Source organism: Ochotona princeps, chromosome 21 (assembly GCF_030435755.1).
Source record: "Ochotona princeps isolate mOchPri1 chromosome 21, mOchPri1.hap1, whole genome shotgun sequence".
Classification (NCBI taxonomy): domain Eukaryota; kingdom Metazoa; phylum Chordata; class Mammalia; order Lagomorpha; family Ochotonidae; genus Ochotona; species Ochotona princeps.
Genome location: NC_080852.1, coordinates 39,280,394 through 39,305,701, shown reverse-complemented (window position 1 = coordinate 39,305,701; position 25,308 = coordinate 39,280,394). Strand labels below are relative to the sequence as shown.

Genomic DNA, 25,308 nt, shown 5'->3' with positions numbered 1-25,308 from the left:
ACTTACACCTAAGGGTCATAGAAAACTCCTATGAATGGATTTGAGACCAGAACGATGAGGAATGGATGGGCAACTCAAGACAAGGAAGGACCGCATCAGGGGCAAAGGCCTTGAGAATGGACGGGCATGTCCCATTTGAAGGATTTAGAGAAGGTGAGGGCATTCGGAAGAGGAACCCCGCTCCAGACCTCTGGCCTGTGTCGGGGATGGGCACTCATCCAGACCAGCTGTCAGCGGCTGGGTGACTGATGGTGTCACAGTGGGCCACGCAGGCCAGAGGCAGTGCCCTGTGTCCAGTCACTATCACGGCCACACCCCCACGGGGCAGTGGAAAGACAGGGAAGCAAAGACGCGTCCTGGCCAAGTGGGAGCTGGCACAAGGTGCAAGGAAGAATTTAAAGGGCAGCAGGGGAGCTGTGCCACCTCAAAGCGAGAGGAGAGTTGGTGAAAATTGTCAGGGCCAAGAGGAAACAGAGACAGCCAGGATGACAGAGCTGGTCAGAACTGCCCAGGTTCCTGACAGATGCACAACAGCTGGCTTCAGATCTTAGACAAGTACAAACTTTCGCTTTGTTCTGTTTTGTTTTCTGGGAGAACCTTACATTGTCTTCTTCTCAGTGACAGTCTTGGGGCTTGTCTTGTCAATCAGCATGCTAGCCCAGTTAAGAAACAAAACAAACAGTGGATATGCTCCCAAGAAATTCCAAGAATATGTAATTTTTCTTTACCCATTTTTGGGACAGCTGCATGCTTGTCAAAATCTGCCACAGCATCTTTACAGATGGAATACTCTAAGTTCAGGCTTTTGCTTTGCTACATGCACTGACTGGCTTGCAAACACATCACATCCTTTCCTGTCCCTCAGCACTCTGCTCAGAGAGGTACAAGCGAGTGCTATGACACTATCTGACCAAAGCCCCTGGGCTCAGTCTTGAGCCGTATGGCCAAGTATGGCTGAGGACTCTCAGGGAGCCTGTGGAATCTGGCTTTTTATGTTAAGTCACTGCAAGGCTGACATCCAAACCAACAGGTATGGAAGAGCACAAAGGGCCAGTACGGGCTTCATGGACCCCTCCAACCCCTGCTTTGCGATTGCAGGGGAATTGCACAGACTGGTGGTGGCAGGGGTGGGGACTATGAAAGAGCCTGTGGGCATAGAGCAAGCTCACCACGTCAAACATCAGTCAGGGGGTAACACACCCTTCCCCTTAACCTTGTCAAGAGTCAGATTCTCCATTTTTATTACTCAGACTTGAGGATGCCAGGGGAATTATGAAACTCCTCTCACCTCAAACCAAGATGCCATTAAGGCCTGCTTGGCCCAGTTCTCAGCTGTCACCTGGGAACACCTCAAGTGGGCTATGTCTTATAGAAAGGCCAGTGACAGATGAAGGAGGGGTTTGAGGATGCTTTCAAACAAAATAGAAGCACACTTAATGAGGCCTGCTCCCCAACAGGCTGTTATTCAGTACATTACAGATAAAAGACAATCATCTCAAAATGTGTTAAGATGGCAGACGAGAGAAGAGTATAGAAAACACACTGTTTCACGTGTCAGCCAATAAATAAAGCCACGACACTAGAATCCTGTGCTGAGTGCTGGCAACACAGGGGATCCTGTGTCCTCAGCGGCCGTCTCATTTGAGCCCATTATCATTCTCTGTACCCCTCTGTAGCCATGATGGCACAGAGAAACCAAAGCCACAAGGAAAAGTAACTGAGACAGCACAAGTTCAGTATTTTGGGAAATGGTACAGAATTGCCAAGGTGTCTGTCCTGCCTCACACTAGATTCAAGTCCAGGCTTCCTGATGAACCCCGTTCACGCTCCACTCTGGGATGTGTGTTCTCAACAGTCACCAGGCTTTGCTCAGTTGTGCCAGGAACAACAAAGCAGTTATTGGACAAGCCATGTCTCAGGGACACCACAGTGAAAGACAGAGTAACTCGAGAAGTGCCATTCATTTAAGGGCCCATAAATATAAAGGCATATTAATAGATTAAATGACTACAAAATTCATCCCTATCACAATTAACGTAACACTTCATCATGTACATATGACCTACAGTTTTCCCATGGCAGAGGATGCCACAAGGCTGGCGCTGTAGCCTCTTGTTAAACTGCACAGCTGGCAGATACCTGCCGTGTAGACATGCACAGGTGTCCTGTGGGTTCCCACAAGGCATGCATAGCACACTGAAGACGTGCCCCTTGGCAAAGGAGTAACATGCACAAACACAAACTCTGTGCTACACCCACCACTTCATCCCAGGGGATCTGCATTTTCAAAGCCAGCGTCCCAGCACAGTGGACTACCAGCTGACGGGGTTAAGGGCTACACAGTCACCACATGGGAACAAGCCAAACAAAATGAAGGTGGGAGATACTTCACAGAGAAGCAGTCAGAGAACTGAGCGTCAGGCAGAGGCTAGAAGTCATGGGCAGGGCAGGTGGACCAGGAACCTCCCCGGAGGGAGGGGATGTCAGAGCCAGGGACGCTGTTGGAAAAAGGATTGCATGGACATGTGGGCATTATGTGTTCTGTGTTGGTTGATAATCACAGATGAAAACCACGTATTCACAATGCACCACATGAGGCACTGGTATGTGCTTGTATGGGGGAATGGCTAAATCAAGCTGATTCACACAGGCACCATGTTTGCAGGAGGGATATTTCAAAATGGCCTTCTTAGCACTCTTCAAGTATACACACAGTGCACCGCTCCAAGTTCTGCTCCCTGTACCACATGACCCTTCTCTGTGTCCTCCCACTGCTAGCTTGCCCAGGGCGTTGGAACGGCAGGGGCCAGCCTGGTCCTTCAATGGCTCATTTATATATGTGGATGATGGTGTGAGTGGTGAAAAAGGAAGCCCTCCATGAGCTGGACAGTAGAAGTAACCTTAGATCCCACAGCAATTGGGAAGTCAAGCCCTGCATCAATAGCTTCCTATCAGGACTGTTGCCATTGAAGTCGCTCAGCTGCTATGCAGAGATGGTGATTCCTGACTGTGAAAGCATCACTGGCCTGTTGCATAGTTGACAATCACTGTGAAAGGCTTCCGTAGTAATAAAGACATTGTCCTGATGAACCCAATATGAGAAATTAACTTTTTCTAATAATTCTAGCTGACTCCTGTGAACTTTGCTTTCATTTTCTTGTCTAAAAAAGCCAGACTATTGCTTTTTTTCAAACTCTGACTCTTGTCACTATCCCAGTTGTTCAGTGTGGTTGGAATCTCTGAAGTCCTCAGACTGATTCTAGAACTTACTTAGGAGCCTTGGAAATTTCCAGGGTGGCTCATGAGTGCTTGCTCACATGTGTTCAAATCCCTTGGCCTCTGAGCAGTTGAAAACCAACACTAAGCACTGCACAACTTAGGACGCAACAACGGGGTGTCCTGCACTACTCCGCAAGCATCCGGTGGAACCTGAGCCAGATGCACTCTAAGTGGCTGAAAGAGCTGATGTGGGAACAGGGCAGTGGACATGCGGGGCTAAAGCTGAGAGGCCGATTTCAGGCCTGGCTCCTCTCCCAGGCTCAGGGCATCTGCATAGTGTCTGCTCACAAGTGTCTGCTCTTCAAATGTTACTTAGTTTGAACAGCATAGAGACAAGAGAGTGACCCTGTGGCTCACTCCCCATATTTATGCAACAGCCAGGGCTGGGCCATGCCATCACTGGGAACTCAGTCCAGCTCGCTCATAGGTGGGCAGGAACTCAAGCACGTGAGCTGCCATCTGCTGCCTCCCAGGATGCACGTTAGCAGGAAACTGGAGTCAGGAGCGAAGGTGGGACTCACACCCAGGCAGCGAGCAACATCTTCACTGCTGCACCAAACGCTCACCCTGGTGAGCTTTAAATGCTCAGGCATTTGGCACGGTGGCTGGCGTCACTGGGCTACCTGTGTCCACCATGTGATCCAGTCCTTTGCTAATGCACGTCCTGAGACACACCAGAGGATGAATCAGTACCAGGTCTCAGCCACACAGAGGACTGTGTGCAGCCCCAGGACCTTGCTTTGCCTGACCCAGTCCTGGTTGTCAAGGGCATTGGCCGTGCACAAGGACATGATATTTTCTATCTGTACAATGCTTTTGAAAATGATTACAGAAAAATAGAACTAATAGTTAAGTACATGGTGGTGTAATAAAGTTGAAATCCATGCTTCCTTTCCTAATATATATTTTTATGAACTTTTTGAAAACCCTTCACACAAAAGCATACTAATATGTACAAGCACATACACATGACATATAGCTACACATACATAGGAGAAAGCAAAACCAAAAGGAGATTTCTATAAATGGTTTTTGCAACTGAAAACTAGACTCCTGGACAGAAACAGCAGAAACAGAGGATGCATTCGTAGACAAGCCTTTGTTTGCAAAGTCCTCAAGAGGGAAATAAGAGCTTGGACGATGAGGCAGGCAAGCAGCCTGTTCTGGCTCCAAAGCCCTGAGAGCGAGGGGAGCTTCCCTGCATGACACAGGGGAGCAGGTGAAGCGAAGAAGAAACTCTAGTGGCACTGGACTAGGGGAAAATGAGCTTTGAAAGTTTGGTCTAATTCACAACTAAAGGATCATTAAGTCAGCCAGACTCGGCCTTTTTCTCGTGCTTTGTGGAGTCAGCAGCTGGCAGCTCCTTGCCCCCATTTGCAGATGTCCAAATTCAAATCGGTGCCTGGTGGGGAAACTGCACTCCTGCCAGACACTGTGGCAGACTTGACTTGGATTTCACTGAGGCCTTGGTTTGAAGGATAAATGTCAGAGATACCTAAGAAGGCAACAGGTCTGATTGGCCATGCTTGCACAGAGTCACAGTGGGACAAAGGCATCCATGATAGCAGCACATGAGTGCATCTGTCACATGTGTATCCGGTGGCTGCAGACATCACCCCACAGGCAGGCTCTGCCTTCCAGGAGATGAACACCTAATATGAGACACGGAGAGTCACATGACCAGACAGGAAGCATGGCAGTACAAACTGAGACCAATGAGCTGAAAGAATGATTAGGTGAATGAACTGGCCTAGGCTCCAGGCTGTGGACAAGGACAGCTTCGGCAAAGGTGAAAGTTGCATACAGGGGAAGAATAAAGAATAATAGTCCATGTCCTGGTTCTGTGGTTCAAAGAGTCAAGATTGCAAGACAGGGCATATGGATAGAGCCCTCGTGAGGCAGGATGGCGTGTCCAAGAGTCAGGAAGGAGGGGCACAGTGGCAGGAGAGTCAGGAACAATAGGAAAGCACAAACCATGGGGCCTTGGAAGACTCCATCATCAGGGAAGTAAGAAGGCAGAGCTGTGGGCTTCAGCTTGTCTATAGCGTTCCTCTCATGGGGAGTTCTAAGGCGGCAAGCAGAAACAACCACTCACTCCCTTCCAACACCACCTCTGTATTTATGGCCAAGTCGTGATTTCACACACTGGATAGCAGCCAATGGTTGATCTACTGTTTTCCACCGATGCCAGGGAGACCAGGACAGCTCTTAAGGGTGCCTTGCAAACTATCTTTGATGCCATAAAATAACGCTGTGCTCCTGTTAGCAATTTGTCACTGTAATGAGAGGACAAATGCCAACACCCTCAGTTCCTGGTTTCTTGTCAGGTATTTTTGTGAGAAAAAAAAAAAACCTGTATTACATTGGAAAGACTTCTTCCTCAGGAAAATGGAATTCACTACTTGGTAGATATGGAAGTGCTTAACAAAATGTGAAGTGGAATATATGGAGAGCAGCATGAAGACTTTTCAAAAAAAAGCTGCAGAATCCCTGTGCTATAAAAACCCACAGAACATTAACCCTTTTATGTGTATGCCTGGAATTGAAAACCCAGTGTCTTATGCACAATGATGAATTTCTAAGATCTTCACGTTCAGTTGTCATTATGATTAAAAGCACTTTAAATCTGATTAACGATCAGAGCTGAACTTCCAAGTAAGAGACTTCTCCAGGGCAAGGACGAAAATGGATTTATCTAATGACACTGAATTAAGACAGGCACCAACTCTGTAGTAAATGCCCAGAATTGACTTGCCTTTCTTTTCGATCACAAAGTCCCCAAGTGTTGCTCTGTTTCCTCTGCTAGAGATTATTGTTGTCGCTGCAAGTGTCTAGACTCTCTCTGCGGTCATTTTATTTTTGATAGTGCTTTGTGTGTTGTGTCTCCTAGCTCTACATACAAACCACCACGCTTACAATCTCCATGAACCTAAGTGCGTCAGTGGCGCTCGGGATGCTGTACATGCCCAAAGTGTACATCATCATTTTCCATCCTGAACTCAATGTCCAGAAACGGAAGCGAAGCTTCAAGGCAGTAGTCACAGCGGCCACCATGTCATCACGGCTGTCACACAAGCCCAGTGACAGACCCAACGGGGAGGCCAAGACAGAACTCTGTGAAAATGTAGACCCAAACAGTAAGTAAACAGCCTTTCATATTCCCATTCTGCGTCACAGTGCTCTAGGAAACGAAGTTGTTCTTGCCTTCCTGGGGAGTAAACATGGGTCATTCTGGTCTCCCAAACTCGGTCGCCTTGGTTGCGCTGATTTCTGCTCCCTGGAAATTAAGGCATTCTTGCCCTGGTTTTCTTACTGCTCTTTGTTGGAAAGAAACTCTAAGAGTTTAACAGTGTGAAGCCTCTTTCTCGCCTGGCGTCTTGTGCATTACTGCCAAGCCCGCTAGCTGACACACACCTGCCAGGTTGCACAGCACCTTCCCTTGTATTCTTCCTCCTAGGGAAATGACTCCCTGTAAGACAACCATCCAACCTACTAACAGGAGGGAAGCTTTAACACCTTTACAAACAATGCTTCTTTCCAGCGGCACGCCAATGTGTAGATGGTCCTCGTGTTTTACTAAGCAAGCATGCCTTCTAAAATCAAAGACACAAAACACTGAAGTCAAACTTCAATATAAACACATATCCCAGACATCATCACGCTAACAGTGTCACCATGCAGGAAAAACATCCCCTCAATGCCACGGAAGCAGAATTTGCTTCTACGAAAGGCAAAGCCTTAGGGATGGGATAAGGACAGAAGTGCAGAGGAGAGAAACTCTGTGGGACATATGCAACAACCTTACGGTCTATCATCAGGCCCAAAAGTGACCCAGATGTATTATGCATACATACTGAAGGATGATTGGTTGAACAGATGTTTTAGTTAACAATGCACTATATACCAACATGTAGACACACCTGTACCCAAAAAGAAGTATTTCATGAAGGTATTCATCATCTCCCTATCCATGTATTCGTAAATATAACTGGATTCATTCTTTCATTGCCTTTTATCTTTAGACATGTTATCACATTTGTATTTTAGGTAGTAACTGTACACACACACAAGTACACACACACACACACACACACACACACAAGACCAATTTAACAAGATGCTTCCCAAAATTAATGAACATAAATGATTGGTGGAAGTCTGCACATCTTCAAAAAATGAACACATCTGGGAGTTTGAATGTGGACAACTGATTAAACATTCTATTAGTCAAGAATTATTTCCTTTCAAACACTTGTTATTAACTTTTAATGATCAGGTTTAATGATTGTATCATTTGTTCAAATGTTACTACTCTGAGTTGCACCTGTCACCCTTTGGTGTAGGCATTGAGCAGTAGAATGCTTGCTACAAAAGATCGTGCTTAGTACATGTATAGAGCAGACTGCCTTGTGCTCATCTTCCTCAGGCAGTCTAGTCTCAGCAAGATCCCTGGCACCACCATAGTTAGCAGCAACACTTGGACAACACCCAGGTCTGATCCCTGAGCCCATGCTAGCTCCTGCTTGTGAGTCTTGAAGCAGAAGCAGCATGCCAGCCTCTTGGCCTGTGAAGGTAGCTTCCTGTGCAGAATGCAGTGGTGCTTTGTGGGAAGTGCTTTAGTTCAATGTGCTATGAAATGGAATATTGCTGATCGTGTTGCCTACAACAGTGAGAGTAAGCTGAGCTCGAAGAAGGCTGCCCAGGTAGAAGCAAGAATTAAATATCGTGCTAGTTCAGTCACAACCATGACTGCATTTGAGACTCATCTGGTATTTTGCCTTGAAAAGGTTTTGGTGGGATTGTACTGCTCTTATTCTGATGTTTATGTAGAGCCATGAAAAACATTTCAGAAAAAAGAGGAGAGAAAAATCAAATATAGCTGTTTGTCTTACAACCAGACGGTTATTTTTCAAGTTGTTTGAGATCATGTGGTTTGGAGTAGACACCCTTTAAAATGTCAGATTGCATTTGGCAGCGTGTTTGCTGAAACGTGGCAGGAGATTCACGTACCTCCAAACATGGGGGTCTCTGCCACTCAGTGCTCACAGGTCCCCAAGAAGACTGACAAAACTGTGACACTCAGAGTGTCCAAGAGCAACATCTACCCCAAGCTGGTTTTAGCTAAAGGTAACTGTGTGCCAACTAATTTTTACCCAGCTGTCTGTGGCAGGGGGCAGCCTGCATCTGCAGCTCTGTGACGTGGTGTGTCTCGGCTGGCAAGGATTTCCTTCTAGGGTATTCCATCTGAATGTGTACTGGACATAGGTGCCATAGATTTGCCACTAACATGGGTCTGGAAAGAAGTTGAGCTGAGAAAGCAGACCAGTGAGATGAGGCAGAAATGCCAACAGATAATCATTTAAGATCTTCCCAGAGCTACTCAGACATGAAAAGTGACATGAAGAATACCAGTTATATTTAGAAAACCAGTTTCCATCAACATAGCCAAGTGCACAGGCAAAAACCACTAGTGAAAAACCAATGGAGGAAGATAGACAAAACCAGTCTGATGGTAGAAAAGGCTGTCGTATTTGGTTTAAAACCAAATGGAGCTCAAAGAATCCCCAACATTTTGAACCTTGATAACAAAGGAACGAATGGCTGACTTTCAGTCATCTGGTTCCAAGCAGGAACACACACCATGCACTTGCCCAGGGACTCTGTCCAATGGGGAGTCTGACAAATCAAGACGATAGCCACAGCCACAGGGAAACAATGTGCAGAGATGTGCTTGCTCACCGTCGCTCTCAGCTCTCGGCCTCCGTGTACCTCCGCTCCCAGTGTTTCCATTGTGAACAGCTCTGCCCCATCACTACAGCTGCCCATCTGGTGTGCTTCTGCTCATGCAACTGCGTGTCTACATGAAATGGAAATTGTTTGTTGGCTTCACATGGGCACATGTTAGACCTACCCCAGCACTGCCTGAGTTCCCCTCAATGAGGTCAATTTTCCTCTAGGGTTGCTTCTTCCACTAAAATGCTACTCTGTGAAGGAGAAAGACTCCATTCTCTGTGAAATACATATCAAGGCAAACTTGTAAAATTTTCAAGTGTCTACGACTTCCAATATAAGATATATTTAGAGTTGGATCAATGCTTGCTGCATTCAAAAGAACAAGCCCAGTGGGCACAGGCATGTAGTTCAGCTACATGTAAAAGTGAGGCTGCTGCCATGAGAGCCTCAGAACAGGCTAGCTTCCTTGAGCAGCAAGGGAAGTAGAAGGAAGTGCCCTTCTGAGCAGCAGGGTACCCTGAACCACGACCCTCCCTTTGCATCTTGGACCAGGCATGAGCCTTTATGTTCTGTGGGTCTTCAGACAGAAGCTCATGGCAAATGTGTGGAGGGAGGTCCAATGAGAGGGGGTGGCTGTGCTGCGGCTGACAGCTGGCCACTGTGATGCCTATCAGGGCCAATGGACAGTCACAAGCAGGGGGCGGCATGGCTTTGTTGGCATCAGTGGGCAAGGACTGCTGCCTTCTTCATTTGGACTTAATCATGCCCAGAAGACTTCTCTGAAACCTCTTGTCACATGCTTTCCTTGGCAAAGACTGATGACACCTAGCTGCCCGGGGCTCCGCACCGCCCTTATCTAAAGATACCATCCATTTTCTAAGCCACCGCTCCCCAAATGCCTGGCCAGGCACAGGCAGACCACTGTACATTATAGGTAGCACCGGAGACAAGTAGGCGTGTGGCAACAACGGACACAGTCCTTTCTAAAACGTGCCAACTAGGAACCTGGAAGAGTCTAAACATAACAGGCCGGTTCAGGCCGGTGAACATCTTGCATGGTCAAATACCTATTTAAGGAACAACAGATTGCAGCTAAATTATAGGGTAAGTTATTTTTCAATTTAAGGTTGTATTCTAATGTCTTTCCTTTATCATTATTGACACAGAAAATATATAAATGAAAACTGGGCTATTCTCAAAGAAAGGGATTATTACATAAAATAGAGCTGTCGAAATAAGCAGGTGTTTGATTAAAAAGTAAAACAAGAAAACACAAAAGAAAATTACACTGCTAGAAAATGGATGTGGGCACTAAAGCCTCCTCAGCACATGATGCCTACAACATTCCGGACTACACTCCCAGGCTGTGCACGCGTGTCACGGCTGTGTTTCGTTTGGCTTCTTCATCTGTGTGGATCCCTACCATTCTCCACATGCTGGTACTTGTCTCACCTTCCTGAACTCACCACCACGCAGACTAGCCAGCAAGACCGGACTAGGCTGACAGACAAGGGGTGGAAGCAGGAAGAAATTGACTCCTTAATAGGACAGATAAAAACTGGGGCTGGTTCCCTCCGCTCCAGCTCCAGCAAAGGAAACCCAAATGCCTGGCCCAAGGAACCCCCGCACTCCCATGTTCAGAGGTACCTGAATTGTGGTGGACAGGGCTACAAAGAGCTCTAACCCTACTCAAGCATGGGCACCATGGCTAGGGTCTCTACCGCAGCCTCTCTCGCCAAAGGCAAGCAAGAATAATACTAACAGAAGGTTCTGCTGTGTGCACCTGTATTTCATACGTGCTATATATTTACTTTTCCTGTAGACTGTATACCACCAGTAAGAAAGAGTGTACAAAAGTCTGTGACTTGGTACACTATCCCACCAACAGTATAGCTTTTGACTGCTTTCACCAAGGTAAGAGAACCTAATTTTTATTTGTGTGTGTGTTCTTGTCTTCTCTGAGAATGAGCAATGTTCCTGTGCAAGCTGTGCATGTTGACCTGTCAATCCATCTCAAAGATCCTGTGCTTGATATTTCAGTGCCAGCCACTGCCCTTGGTTTTGTGCCTGTTGAATTTTCTGGAGAAAGTCTTTGTGGGTAGGTGCAGCTGTCTGTCCTGAGTGGCCAGGCAGTGCCTGCACAGGGTGGGGGCTGTTCACTCAGATGTGTGCTCTACTGTAAATTTGCAGTTGGCGAGAAATTATTTTTAAGTGCATGATTTTTATACTTTAGCAGTGTTGGAAACTTAAAATAGTGGAGGGGGAGTTGTTTTACAAGCTGAGTAAACCTGTTTGTTCTGATTTATGTCTATTGAAAGAAATGTACACATCCCCAGAAACATGTCCATTCAAAAAAAAAAAAATGAATGGCTCTACTCTCAGAAACCCAAGTGTTGTGTTTGGTTGGTGAGTTCCTTTGTTGCAGCAAAGAAATAGCCAAGGTTGACTGGCTTGGTTTGTCCCCACGTCAAAGGTGGTCTGTCTCCCCCAGTTCCATCTCCAAGTAACACAACCTGCATGCATCCCACGGGAGCAGGAAAGGCGTGGAAGCACCGCCGAGATCTCTAGACAGAACCAGGAACCCCGGGACATGTCAGGATATGTCCCAGAGGATCGCTGAGAGGAAATGATGCCTTCTGCAGGACATTAACAGCCACCCGCGTGGACTGGCTGCTCCGAGCACAAACCATCTCCCAGGTGCCACCTCAGCAGGAGCTGGACACAGGTGCCAAGCACCCTCATGGAGCTGCACTCAAGGCATCCGAAGGATGGAAAATGAACAGGGAGAACATGGAGTGACTTGGAAGGACGGGCTCAGCTTCACTTTCCTTTAAACCTCCTATCGCATCTGTGCAATGCTCAGGGAGACTGGTCTCGAGAGATTCCAGGATAGGCTACTCATCAGGGACATGTTACCGTGGGCGACTTCCTCACGGGACCAGGCTTTCTCTCCCCTTCACAGGTAACATGGGCTTCGTGAGATGGCTGCTGCTTTTGGCTCCCTCTTTGTTTGGGGGAAGTGTTCTGAATACAAACAGTATGTTGCTCTTTTAAGAAAAATCCATTTAGCACCCTAAGGCAGGACAAGAGTACTTTCCAAGAGTAATTACATTTCCTGTTGATTTTAGATGGATGCCAGTAACTCAGTCTTTAGTTTTCCATGTATTCACATAGCTATTTCCTTTTTTCCTATCAACATGATCTGTCCTAGTTTTTAAGTAGGGCAGTCTTCTCTACAGCAAATGTGTAACTGTATTCCAGTGAGATTTCACGATTTTGCAGTACGAGGGCTTGTCAAAACACTGCCGCTCATCACTTTAATGGTCCTTTTACATGAGGCTGCCTGAGAATAAATGAGAAGGAATTCTCCCTGGGTTAAAATGATAAATTTAATCTCAATCCATTAAAAATTCTCTTTAGGTCTATATTAAGTTGATGCCTTTTGATTTAAAGGAAGTAAGATGAAAATATTATAAGTCAATCTTTACTTTTAAGATGTGATGTTTAGAACTAATCTGCTTGCCAGGATTGTCTTCCTGGCATGATTTCTGATTGTAGCGATTCCAAGATTACAAGCAGTGAGACCACATAGTGGTGAGGGGATCTGGGGAGAGTTTCACCGCGTGGAGCAGTCATCCTCTCTCCGGCATCGCCACTGCAGGGCCTTTCTCGGCTCTTGCTGCTTCTTCCCTCCTTGTCACTGTAGTAGAATTTTTAATACAAGTAGCACAACCACGTGCTGTCCTTTTCTGTCAGGTTTAAATGTGCTTTACAATAATATGCATTGTGATATGCTACTTAAAATACCTGGGACTGGGCATTGGTCTGAGTTATATTTATCCAAAGAGCAGATGATTCACCCTGTTCAGGTTCACCAAGAGTCTGGTAAATTTAGCAGATCAGAGGCAGAAGTCATAAGATGTTTTGAGTTCAAGTCCATTTTGTTTAAAGATACTAAACATGTAATAGAATGTTGCAGATTTGAGAGTGAATTTTGCTAAAGTCCACTGTACCAGCCACCGTCTTGCAGTGAAGTCATCGACCACATAGACCAGATCAAACATGTATTTCTAGGGACTTAAAGGAAACAGGTTCAAATACAGACAAACCCTAAAGCTGTTTTGAAAATGCATTCCAACACATCATGCCTCCATTCACCTGGGATAAACACTGTGTGTGCAACATCAGCTCAATCAATATTAGCTGCATCTTTTATCTGAATGTTTAGAAATTTTCCAACTCTCTCAAGTATCATTCTATAACTTTCATTTAAAAAATGCATCGAGTTAAAAAAAATAAAGCTTGATTCATCTGGCATCACCACCAGGTCGGCAAACTGATTCTCTTCTGAGCAGGTCAGTTTTCACACCGTCTAGTGGCATTTTAGCCCGAGGTAACTGTACGGGTTCAGTCTAATCTTGCAAGTACAGGAAGAGAATGGCCCTGAGTTGTATTTTCATGTGGCTTTGTTCATTAGTTCAAGTGCCTGGATGATAACACTATTGATGGCTCACTAATTTATTAGATGGTATCACAAAAATTAATCATCTCTGGTTTCCCATCTTAACAGCCAGAGTATCTGGCGATGTTCAATGTTGTGTCAGGTCGAGTCTTGCTGCCTTTTAATTTTCAACATACTATCTCTGCCCTAACTGGAGACCACTGCAGTTTCAAACCCACTGAGAAACACTGCAAATATAGCATAGCTAAGAATACACAAATATGTCATCTGACCTTTAACGTGCAATCACCCTTGAAGAAAACGCAATCATACATCTTAAGGGTTTATTTCCCTCTGCGTGGGCATACCAAGAAGCACCACAATCTCTCCTTCCAGTGTTGGCTATCCAAGCATATCCTCAAACAATAGTTAATATTTGCCATTTCCACTCTGCAACTTGAGTTCCCCTTAAACACTGCTATGGAAGTTCACATGATCACATTGATCACAGCAACAATAACAACAACATCAACAACAAATTGTAGCACCCTGATAAAATAATGTGCCTCTGAGTAAGCAACACATGCATAACCAAAAGGAAACACAGAAGTCTCTTAGGAACCATGACGCCATCGCACACTTCATGGGCACCCGATGAATTCTATTAGAGAAAAGAGACTATTTGGAAGCAAGCAAACCGCATCAAAACATATGAGATACAGTCAAAAGAGCAAACAGACACTCAAAAAGCAGCATAGATTGGACCGCTGGAGTCACCCCTTCCATGTTGGCTTCCTTATATGAGACAGAATATATGGTATTTGTTCTTTTGTGATTGACTCATTTCACTGAGCATAATGGTTTCTAGTTGGGACCACCTGGTTTTGGATAGAATAATATCATTCTTCTTAAAAGCTGAATAATATTCCATTGAGTAGATGTACCACAGTTTCTTTAACCACTCTTCCTTGGACACACATCTGGTTTGTTTCCATGTCATTGCTATTGTAAATTGTATGTATCTGCCAGTTCTTAGCCTACAAAGGAACGCAGCTCCCCCAAGTCACAGGAACAAAGTCGTGTCTTAGGTTCAAGCTTCCTCCTCGCACTGTATGTCTAGATGTATCAGGTGGTTGAAGGCCATTCTTCAGTTGAGCCAATGCCAGAAATGTTTGCTCAGCACATCATCTGTGGGCCATCCTGGGCACACTGGGGACGGAGGTCAGCAGTGGATAGTGCCCCAGTGAGCTCAGATCTGAGGGAAGGCTTCGAGGAAATGATAACCACTTGGGGTGGCAGGAGCTTCTTGTGTAAAGCTGCACACGGGGTGTGCCAACTAGGTGGTTTCACTTGAACTCGCCTCACAAGATGAAGGACTCCAGGGAGCTGTAAGAGGAAAGGCTCTTGTGCAGGGAAGAGGATGCATAAAGAACCTGGAGTACAGGAGAAGAGGACATGCTTTGAGCCTGGACTACAGGGCCAGGAGGATGAGGTCTGGGGCCTGGGGGCAGACAACGCATGAAAAGCAGCCGGAAAGTGGGGGGAGGCATCTTCTGTCTTTGCGTCTTCAGCATAGGGTTTGGCAAACGGTGAACCACAAACAGTGTGTGTTTGCATGAGTGGATTTGAACACCTCAGAGATCCAACACGGTGAGCCTTACCCAGAACCTGGTTGGCCCGTGGTGCATACATATAACCTGTTAGTTATTCTAATATTAAGTTATAAAGTTTGCAACCTCAGCAGGGAGAAATGAATTCTTGCAGAAAACTTCCACAGTCACAAAGGCCACCTTGAAAAGGCAGCATTTCCCCTGATGTGAGTTTCAATAACAGAGTATGTTTTATGTACAACTTCTAAAATCGACATGAGTACTACTTCTGCGTACTCCTATTGAAGCCTTTCTCCTTGCTCTAAACTCATGAACAAAACCCAAAGTTTCAATGCCTATTCATTTACTTTCACCAACTGTTTTCTCTCACAGGGCAAGCATGTGAGAACATTTCCATTGGAAAGGAATCCCAAGCACTTGCCTCCAATAGTTAAGTTTCATATTTAGTAGAAAACAAACAATTCCAGTTATTTTTTTATTACTGAGTGTATTTTCTTAGAGGCTAGCATTCAGTACAGATTGGCCTTTTTGACTCCCAAGTATCAACTGTACAGAAAAAGAAAAGAAAAGCACGTATCCTAAAACAAGGTCAGTCTGTCTCTGGAATTTTCCCTACCTCCAATTACTGGGCATGATCGCTTTCTCAAGGCCAACTAGGACTGACTGTCATCTCCACTACTAAAGATGTGTCTCCACCTTGCAGATTTAAAAAATAATTTTGTGCTGTACAATGGAGCTTGAACACATTTTAAATTAACTTTCTCTAGGAATAAAAGGTAATCACTATTTCTCTTTATCATATCCATGAATATCTCATTAATTTATTTTTCCTTTTCAACTTGAAGATTGGTTTTGAATTCTCTTTCTCTGGCCTCCATCAGAGTGACTCCTGAAGACCCCGGACTGCGCAAGCAGATAAGCACTGACTGCAAAGCCTGCTCTTGTTGAGCTGGCCCGCCTGGACAGGCCAGGATGAACACCAAGAGCCCTCACTGTCTGTAAGTGGAAGCCCAGATATCAATGAAGACTTTGCGTGCGGTCCTTTTCCCTAACCCAGTCTACGGGAAACTGGGCTGGGACACTAACCCTGGCTGCCTGGGGTTGTCTAAGCTTCACTGTTTCAGTCCCTATAATGGTGAGGAGTCGGTCATCCATGGTCCAACTCTCAGTTTGCTCTCATGCTGTGCTGAAACCGGCCTTCTTAGGTGCATTCCCAAGGAGGCTGTAGGAGAGAGCCCTCCTTGGTAAGGGCCATGAGCATGGGAGGAGACCAAAGAAGCACAGCACATCTGCTCCTCTCTCTAGGTCTCATCTTAATCGACTTTCTCCTTTTCTGTGGTTACATTTTCATCTACCATAAACCAGCAGAGTTGGAGAGAATAACATCTCCATTGCCAACTCAGGCAGGGAACCTGCTCTCTGTTTGTGGGATGAGTCACTGTGGTCTTTTGATGGGTCATTAAAGTCTTTCAGCGTGGAGAAATCAACAGAGAAAGCAATCTGTCACTCAGCAAGGCTGCTGTGGGACAGATAGACCCACAGCACTTGATAGATGAACCACTCTGTGTAACCAACCTGGATAGGCAACTCCAGGCTGGGCGGCAAGCAGCAGAGTATTTAACTACAAATCATAGTTCTGGGGTTCATCTTGAACAATAATCCTGACCAGAGGTATCAGAGGCCCTTATTGTTTTCTTTTGAAAATACACTGCGTTTCCTTCTGAAGCCAAGGTACACCAAAGCCAGTTATCTTTCAGAAATCGCTGTGGATCCTACAAGTGCAGCGCTTCTCAACCCTATCAAACACAGAACTAACCTGAATAGGGACATTCATTCACCTCACTTGACTTGGTTGAGAAGGGCACTTCATAGCAATTAATTCACAACAGCAACAATGATGTTAATGATGCTGATGACAATCCCAACACATCACTCCCACTGCCACAGAGTTTGTGCACTACTCAAACATCCATTGATTCATGAGTGTGTACTCACTGGATACGTGAGCAAACTGAGACCTAGAGCTGCAAAGCATTCTTCTATTAACACAACCCTGTGAGAAAGCAAAGCAGATTCATAGTCTTGTGGACAGGGATCCTTCAGATGAAGTGCCCTGAAATTGACTGGGAGAGGACAAAACACCATGTAATCACCCTGTGTCGTTCTCACCAGTCATTTCTAAAGGCCTAGAAATTAGTGAAGATTAAGGCGGCCCTCAATGATTTCTAGGCAGAAATCTCAATCTGACTTCAGGACCACTGTGGAATAAGGTGCACTCTCTTTCTGTTCTTTGTGGTCCTGCAGGAGCAAAGACCATTTGATGCAATTTTACTCCTTGATGGATTCCTGTGGTAGCCTGATATTTTAAGGACTTCAGTTGCTGCTTCCAAAAAATAGGGTCTTAAGGTCAGGCATTTGGCATCCAGAATTTAAGATGCTGCCTGACACATCCGCCACTCCTGCCAGAGTGCGTGGGCTTGGGTCTCAGCTACATTCATGTATAGCCTGAGAGCCAGCAGGGGCTGGCCCATGTACTGGGCTCTGGCTCTCCCTTGGGAGGCCCAACCTGAACTCCCTATCCTACATGTGACCATGGCCCAGCCCTAGCTTCCGTTAGCATTTCAAGAAAGAAGCAGGAGGTGGCAGAGGGCATTGTCCCAGCACTCCCTGCATCTCTTTCAGCTTCACAGATCAATAAAATGCAGTTATTAATTTTTTAACAAAGCACAGTCTTCCACAGCAAGAACTGTCTAGCTATTGAGAGTTCACGGATACCTACTGAGCAGCACATGTGAGACCTGAGGCAGAGCTGAGCTCAGTACAGCCGGCTCAGAGCTGGTCGTGGGTCTTCACTCACTGATAATTATGAGCGGACTCCACCTCTACTTAAAATAATACAGTCTGTCTTGGGGACAGCAGTGAAAGTAATCATGCCTGGATGTGCAGACATGAAAACTTGGTCATCCCCAGAACCACACGGAAACAGCCAACTGTCTCCACTGCAGCATCACCTGCCCCTTTGCTGCCACAGTGGAGTTCTGTAAAGAAAGTGACCCGCTGGCCCTTTTCATCAGGGTTAGCTGAAAACTTGATGGAGCTGGTCTTCTAGGGTTAGCATGAAAAATGAGATATATTTGCTCTTGGAACCCAATTCCATGTCATGCTTGCAGATTCCATTTGCATTTTAATATCCTGTGGTTTGCCAAAGGCCAGGCTGAGACTCAAGCTGTTGTTTCTGTTCAGGTGAAAAACAAAAAAAAAGTGCTAGTTCAACTTCTCATCTGCAGTGCCACGTGGCCCCAGAGGCCAGGGTCTCAGGCAAGTGTCTCTATGTCCTTCAAGCAGCCTAAGGAAGTGCTGCCACTCTGCCCGCCAAGGAACTCAGGCAGAGAGAGACCCTGTCTGTTTTGTATTGGGTTAGTCACAAGTGGGCCTCAGTGTACACCAGAATTAGCAATGTCCTCTCAATCTTCCAAAAATAATAAACGTGATAATAATGACGTCTCAAGAGCAGAGCTTATTTAGGGGCGATACAGATGCCAGCGCATGGTAGAGCATCTCCTCCTGTGAGCAAGGGAAGGGCAGTCCCTCCTGGGTCCTTGGTCCTTGCTCCATCCTGGGGTAAGTCAGCAGGACGAAAAACATCCTTGACGACGCCCACCCCACCCCTGCTACACAAGAAAACCGTGAAGTGCTTGTGAGCCCATCGCTCAGCCCGGCAAGCCACGCTGACTCCTTAGTAAAGGTCATCTGGGCCTTAGTGTCCTCATGTATGAAACCCGACTCTGGCATTGTTCGGACAGAGTTTGGGCACACAAGTCACTCACAAGCTCACCCTCCCTGCTGTTAGCATGTCACCTATGATTAACGTGTGTCTGTTTCTCTTCTAGGACAGACCTCTGGACTCCAACCTGACTGTCCTCTGCTGGATCGCTTGTACCCATCCTTCCCTTTGTACCATAAGCAATAAAGTCTCCAAGTGTCCATAAATCTGTGCGCATTTGATTTGTGTTCAGAAAACCCTGCAGGGTTTTCAAATTGAAATATCGATACGTCTCCTATCTTGTCTTCAACCTAGTTAGTATTGATCATCTTTAGAACCATGATGCCTTAAAGCCCAAATTTTACTGCATTATCAAATGAGCGATCTGGAAGACCTCATCCAAACACACATTTTATCTAATTTCATAATAGAGCACTCATTTCCTGAAGCTGGATATAAGTGTACTCAACACAGTTGTACCAAGCTGATGTTTATATTAAAGGAGTGCTACTGGTTAGCACTAAGGTATTAAAAAGAACGCAAAGGGCCGATTCTCAGGTAGCCAAAATTTTTCCTGGAAGAAACTTTCTGAAATACATTTAAATTTCTGTGTCGGTCTAATTTCCGTCATTTGCAATCCCCCCACCTACTGCTCACCGGAGGGTCACCTGCATTAGGGAAACTTCCTCCACTATGTTGACCTGAGAAATTTCGGTTATTATTATTTTCCCTGATACTCCTAGGCTGCGGATGTATAGGTGATTCCTGGTGCCTCTGGGGACATTGGCATGACATATTTTTGAAAAGAGAGTTGGGTTCCTCTCACAGCTGGTACCCACACATGCCCGTGTGCTCATCTAGATCTGTCTGCCACATCTGTGAGAAGCCAGCACAAAACCGCAGACCGAGCAGCGAGGACACCTGCAGCTGAGGCTGGAAGCTAGGGTCAGGAGGACCCAGCACCATCCCCATCCAGTGCTCAGGCTGCAGAACAACCCCAGGGAGGAGCTAGGCCGGTGACACTCTGTCTGTGCTGCGTGGGTCACAGTGTATTTTGCAGGTGCTCTGAGCTGAGGCATCTGAACACAATCATTCCAAGTTTGCTCAGTAGAGAAGCTGTGTTTCTATAGCTGTCAACTCCTGAAGCAGCTTGCTACTTCTAAATCCTCACTTTTGGTTTCCATGCTTTTTCCCTACACTGAGTAGTGACATCAGTTGGGAGAATCTTCTTGAACTGTTGCTTCTGACAAGGCAACTGTGATGACACGGAAGAGCACCTAGTCTGCAGTGAAGCTGGGCAGTGCTCGCGCATGCACTCTGGGCGCTCACTCCAACTACGCTGTGTCTAGATTCATGTGTAGACATACTGCTTATTGGCTGTGCACTGGTTTTCACACCTGAAAACTGTGTGCAACATTAGTAACCATCTCCTAGGCTTGTTCTTAGAATTAAATGGGCTAATACATACAAAGTGTTGAATGCCTGTGTGGGGATGTAAGATGATGCTAAGTAATTTGCTATAACCTCTTTTTTGACCATTGCAAGCAAGGAAGCCACAACTGTCACTTCATACAATAATCATGAGCTGCATGTGACTGTCTCAATTTAAATCAATGGCAACTCCAGGAAACTCAACACAGTGCTCCTCGATGGCACTCGCCACATTCCAAGTGACCAAATCTTCATGGAGAAAGAACTACGGGTGGATCTCAAAATCATGTCTGCAGCAACTATGTTTCAGTTCCCTTTTCCAGGACATTTGTAAAGCACCCTCACAGCTATAACCACTGTACTCAACAGCCAAGAGGTGTAACCTTCCGCTCATCAAAGGAAGTTGCACAGGACAGAGCTGAGCCACAGCACGGAGGGCATTTAAGCAGGAGAAGCACCTCCCCTACCGAGTGGTGCCTTCTGGCCAGGTTCCCCATTCCCCAGTGAAAACCTCCATGAGCTCAGGTAACCATTTCTTGGGGAAGGTTCACTAAAAAGCACTTAGATTGTACAGTATGCAGTAAGTATTGTGAATTAAGAAGAGAAAAATATTTGCCAGAAATAATTTTCTCTCCAGTTCACTTTGCAATGTTTTTATTGATTTCTACACTGCACATAATTCTAGAAAAAGAGTCAAGGTACAGCTTGTGTCTGCGCAGTCATCACACACCTGACAGAACCCTGGTGGAGCTGGTGGAGAGGGCGCATGTCTTCATTACCATCCAGATGCCAGCACCACAGATACTCCTAAGCCAGGCTTCTGTGTGTCAACAGCAGAGAAGTGAAGCTGAACCCTCAACTATATGAACACAGGCCTTCAGCCGACCTGAAACATGGCATTTCCAAGCGGGTTTGGCCTAGGAACCCCCTTTGGGGGTTCCCGGTGCACTCCTTTCCCCCTCCAAAGTCAACTGATGTATCTCGACTGTCCAGTGCACCATGGCTTGGTGGGCATGTTGCTCCTATTTAGGAGCAAGGCAAAGAACACAATGAAGAACAGGACATTACCACTGTTTCCAGGGTACCCAAGCTTTATGTCATCCCCCAACCACCAGAAATGGCAGGTGCCAGCTAGAGGAGGCTCCTGCTGTCTGCCTTACTGGAAGCCAGACAAACCTGTCCTGCGAAACTAGCCTGGCAGGCTAGGAACGTGAGCCAGCATGGGACACAAAGCCAGACCTGTTCTACCAACCGGTTGACTGTACCACAGCTGGCTCAGTCCAGGCAAAATGACCACACAGGCAGGAAGCAAGAACCAATTCTTTTTGTGAACTTTCATATAAGCTATACGCTTGTCTTAAAGAAAAATAAGTGATGATGTTGCCCAGCCTTGTTCATAAAACAATGTCAATGCCTCTACATCCCAGAAATGCAGAGAAAGATAGAATCCAATTACTTTAAAAGGACATCATCATCAATTAGCTGTTAAGCTCAACCTGCCCTTCTCTAGGATCTTATTGTGTTTTATTATTGACTTGCACACACCGCATCTCATTGCCTCTCCGGGGCATTTCGCCATGGCAGGTGGCATCACCCTCATTTGTAAATGTACAGACTAAAATTCAGAGAGGTGAGGAGAATCACCCAAGGCCTCAGAGACAGAAGTAGTTCAGAACTCGCTCTGACCTCATGACGCCCTGGTGTCTCTTCATTAAGGAGCTACAATATCTTTGAACTGACAAGTTCATTTGGAGTCAAGGAGAGCCCAGCCACAGTTAACACCACCTTTCATTACAGAGGACTCAGATTTACAGTGCTGTCTGGGGAAAAAAAATATTTCCTTTTCTGTGCCCACAGATGATGAGCAGCATTGAGTAGTACTTGTCACTGTTTCCAGAGAAAGTACACAGCTCCAGCCGGAATGGAGAAGGAAGCTCCATGGCCAGAGGAGTGAATCATTCATGTCAGACAGCAGTGTATGCTGTGTGTCTCTCCAAGGCCAGGAGGCTGGCATGTAGTCCAGTGCTCCGTGTCTGACAACAGCTTTTCCCTTTCAGTGCCAATGATTTGAGAGGTGCCACCATTACTGCACAACTGACCAGGTCACTGCCAAGGTCTGATGGAAACTGAGGCCTCCTATTCCAAGGAAGCAGTATTACTATGAGGCTGACTCAAGAGTTAACAGGAATGGAGACAACTTGCTTTTTTTTGTCTACTAACAATCTTGGCAAAAAGAGAGCCTGGATCATGCATGACCGTGAGCCACCCAATAGGACAAATGAAGGCCTCCTGTGATTACACAATAGGCTGAGATGAGTCCCTGGCCCTCCACTGTCTTATACCAAAACGGAGAAGGAACAGCATGAGCCTTGTTGCCACACAGTGAGTACTGATGCGCATGAGACATAAAGAGGGCTTCAGGTAACCATTCGCAAGGAGGCTCTCTAGCCATACCAGCAAGTGACATCACGTTAGTGGCAGCAGGGTAACCCTACACAAAGTTCATGTGCGTGAGATATTGGAAGCAACAGTGCTGGTCAGGGTTAAATAGGTTACCACCAAGTACCAGCCACCATGCCAAGTGCTTAATAGGCAGGCAGTAACACATATAATGCCCTAACCTGATGGGAAGGATATCACTGGACTTATTTTACAGATGGGGAAACTGAGGCACAGACATTTTAACTTTCAACTGTCTCAGCACTGCACAGCTCAAAAGTACAGGTTTTTGGAGATAAGCACCAGGTCTCTGGGACCAGAGGACACAGACTGCCACCACTAGTGGCAGGGACTTGGAGTGAGACGGGTCTACTTTTCAGTGTGGCTAGACATTGGGCTTCCACATGGCAAGATGCTAAGGCCAGAAAGATCTCTACTGTGGGGACCAACATGTGCACTACAGGTATGTGGCAACTTGCATGGCCTCTACTCCACACTGAGAGTTGTAAATATCCAAAATACAAAAATCACCTCCTATCTTCTGGAGACAGCATGGCTTCGAGCCAAGGACTGCTGGGCGAGTGTATGATGTGTAAGACTGCAGAGAGGGAAAGAACATGAGTGAGTCCTCAACTGGGAAAGGTGCCTGAAGCTACTCTGAAGGAGAGGAAGATACCATGCGGCATTTACCACCGGCGGAACCACTGGGCAGGAGCAGCTGTGGGAGCAGCAACGGGCACTGCTGAAACCTCAGACCAGGACAAGGTGGCATCTGCCGACTCTGTCATCTGCAGAGCTCAAGAGGAATGCCCTGAAAGGACCTGACCGAGCCATATCCCTAGGATAAAGCCAATTTGGGACTTGAAAGCTACAAGCTTGACTTCAACGATCTTGTGAGCCTGGGAAGGAGGGATGGCTCGGTGCCGGAAGACCTTCCAATGTCGGACTCCACGCCATCACAGGAGGGAAACAGAGTCTGTGAGGGTCGTATGTACACAGCTATTTACTACATGCTTCATGACAATGGGGAAACTGGACGTTCTTCCACCATGTCTTCAGGAACACAATTTTGCACCAAAGAGGCTTTCACAGCATGGAAGAAGATCTGCTCACCTGCTAATACAATGCAGTAAGCACACTACTTTCATTCATCTCTCTCTGGTTAGTTTTATTTTTATTTTTATAATAAAAATCAATGTAAGTCAGAATTGTGCTTCGTATGCTAAGTTGGCGACACTGACCAAATTGTCCGATCCAAGGCATGCCTCACAAACAAGTCTGTTCCTTTTCTACGCCTGTGTGGGCTTTCAGCAAGTCCTTTATATCTGGGAAGGCTTAGAAATATTCCATTGGCCCTATTTATGGATAGCAACACCCATTTGTATCCAGTGCAGCTTTCTGACCAACCTCATAGTTTCAAAGGTGGGTTTTCTTGGAACAAGAAAGTTAATTGCCCAAGAAAAGCTAACTGATTTCCAAGGCAGCAAGCCAGCCTTTGAAAATCAGTTATCCCGTCAGACACTAAGATTTTTCCATCTCAGCTGCTTCCTCTGTCGATGCAAGCATTCTTGTGCCCTCATAAGCAGGCACTCTTGAATTTCAGGGAGACACTACCAGGCATGTTCCTAGGATGTCAGATAGCACATGGAACATCTTGGTGGTCCCTCCTGAGCTGAGACCGGGAAGCACAGAGGGGAAGCCCAGCCCAGCCTCGAGGTGCACGTGTCTCAGGTCAAGGCAGAATGGGTCCCCGTGACCCATCCTGCTGTGGTCTTGGTGGTAGCGAAGAGGATGAGACAGGCTAGAATTCAGGATCCACCTGTCGTACATCAGCAGCTCTCTCGGGAACAGCAGCCAGCTCTCGACTTGCACAGCAGTGGGAAAAAACAGTAATCGTGAAAATGGTTCCCAACAGCTTTGTTTAAAAAATCCTCACGCAGGGTGCTGCGTCGGATCAGGCGTTGTGCTAAGCAGCTGAAATTTTCAGCCGTTATGGCTTCTTACAATTTTATAGTTTGCCATTGAAAAACACTGCTAAGCTTTTTAGATTCTTCATAAATAGTAAATAGATTTAGTCATAAATATCCTCTAATACGCATCTTGCTCCTTTTGTTCAGAGGGAAAGTGCATTATCTGATTAAATAGGATAAATCGTGATAGAGCAGCCATTGTAAGGGGATCACAGCAAGCAAGAAGTGCAGCTTCTCCTAAGCAAAGCCCTTTAGAGACCTCCCCCAGAAACGTCAGCCACGCATGGCTGGGGAAGGAGGACACCGAGCGATGTCCCCTGGTGCTTTAAGGACAATGAACAGCTGGCACAAATGCAAACGATCTTCAGACAAAGGGAAGAAGTTCAGATCTTAGAATGCACTTGTTCAGTCCATAGGTGCTTCTTTCAACCCAGTAAGAAGTGGAAAAGAAAATCTGCCTTCTTTTCCAAGACCAGTACTTTAAGATTTATTTATATGAAGGTCAGAGTTACAGAAAGAGGGCAAAACTGTTCACTCCCAAATGGCTGCAAAGACCAAGGCTGCAAAAACTAGCTACCAGGGCTCCTCTGGTCTCACACACGGTGCACGGGGACCCAAGCACTGGAATCATCTTCCACTGCT

The 25,308-nt window shown here is 46.1% G+C and overlaps 1 protein-coding gene across 1 annotated transcript in view; it reads left to right on the top strand.

Moving 5' to 3' along the window:
* The window catches only part of GRM7 (glutamate metabotropic receptor 7), a 390,314-nt gene that overhangs the window by 333,728 nt on the left and 31,278 nt on the right, over positions 1 to 25,308 (top strand). The window contains exon 8 of the mRNA XM_058678925.1: positions 6,170 to 6,416. Coding sequence (XP_058534908.1) covers positions 6,170 to 6,416 — 247 coding nt within the window. The remainder of the gene's footprint in view (positions 1 to 6,169; positions 6,417 to 25,308) is intronic.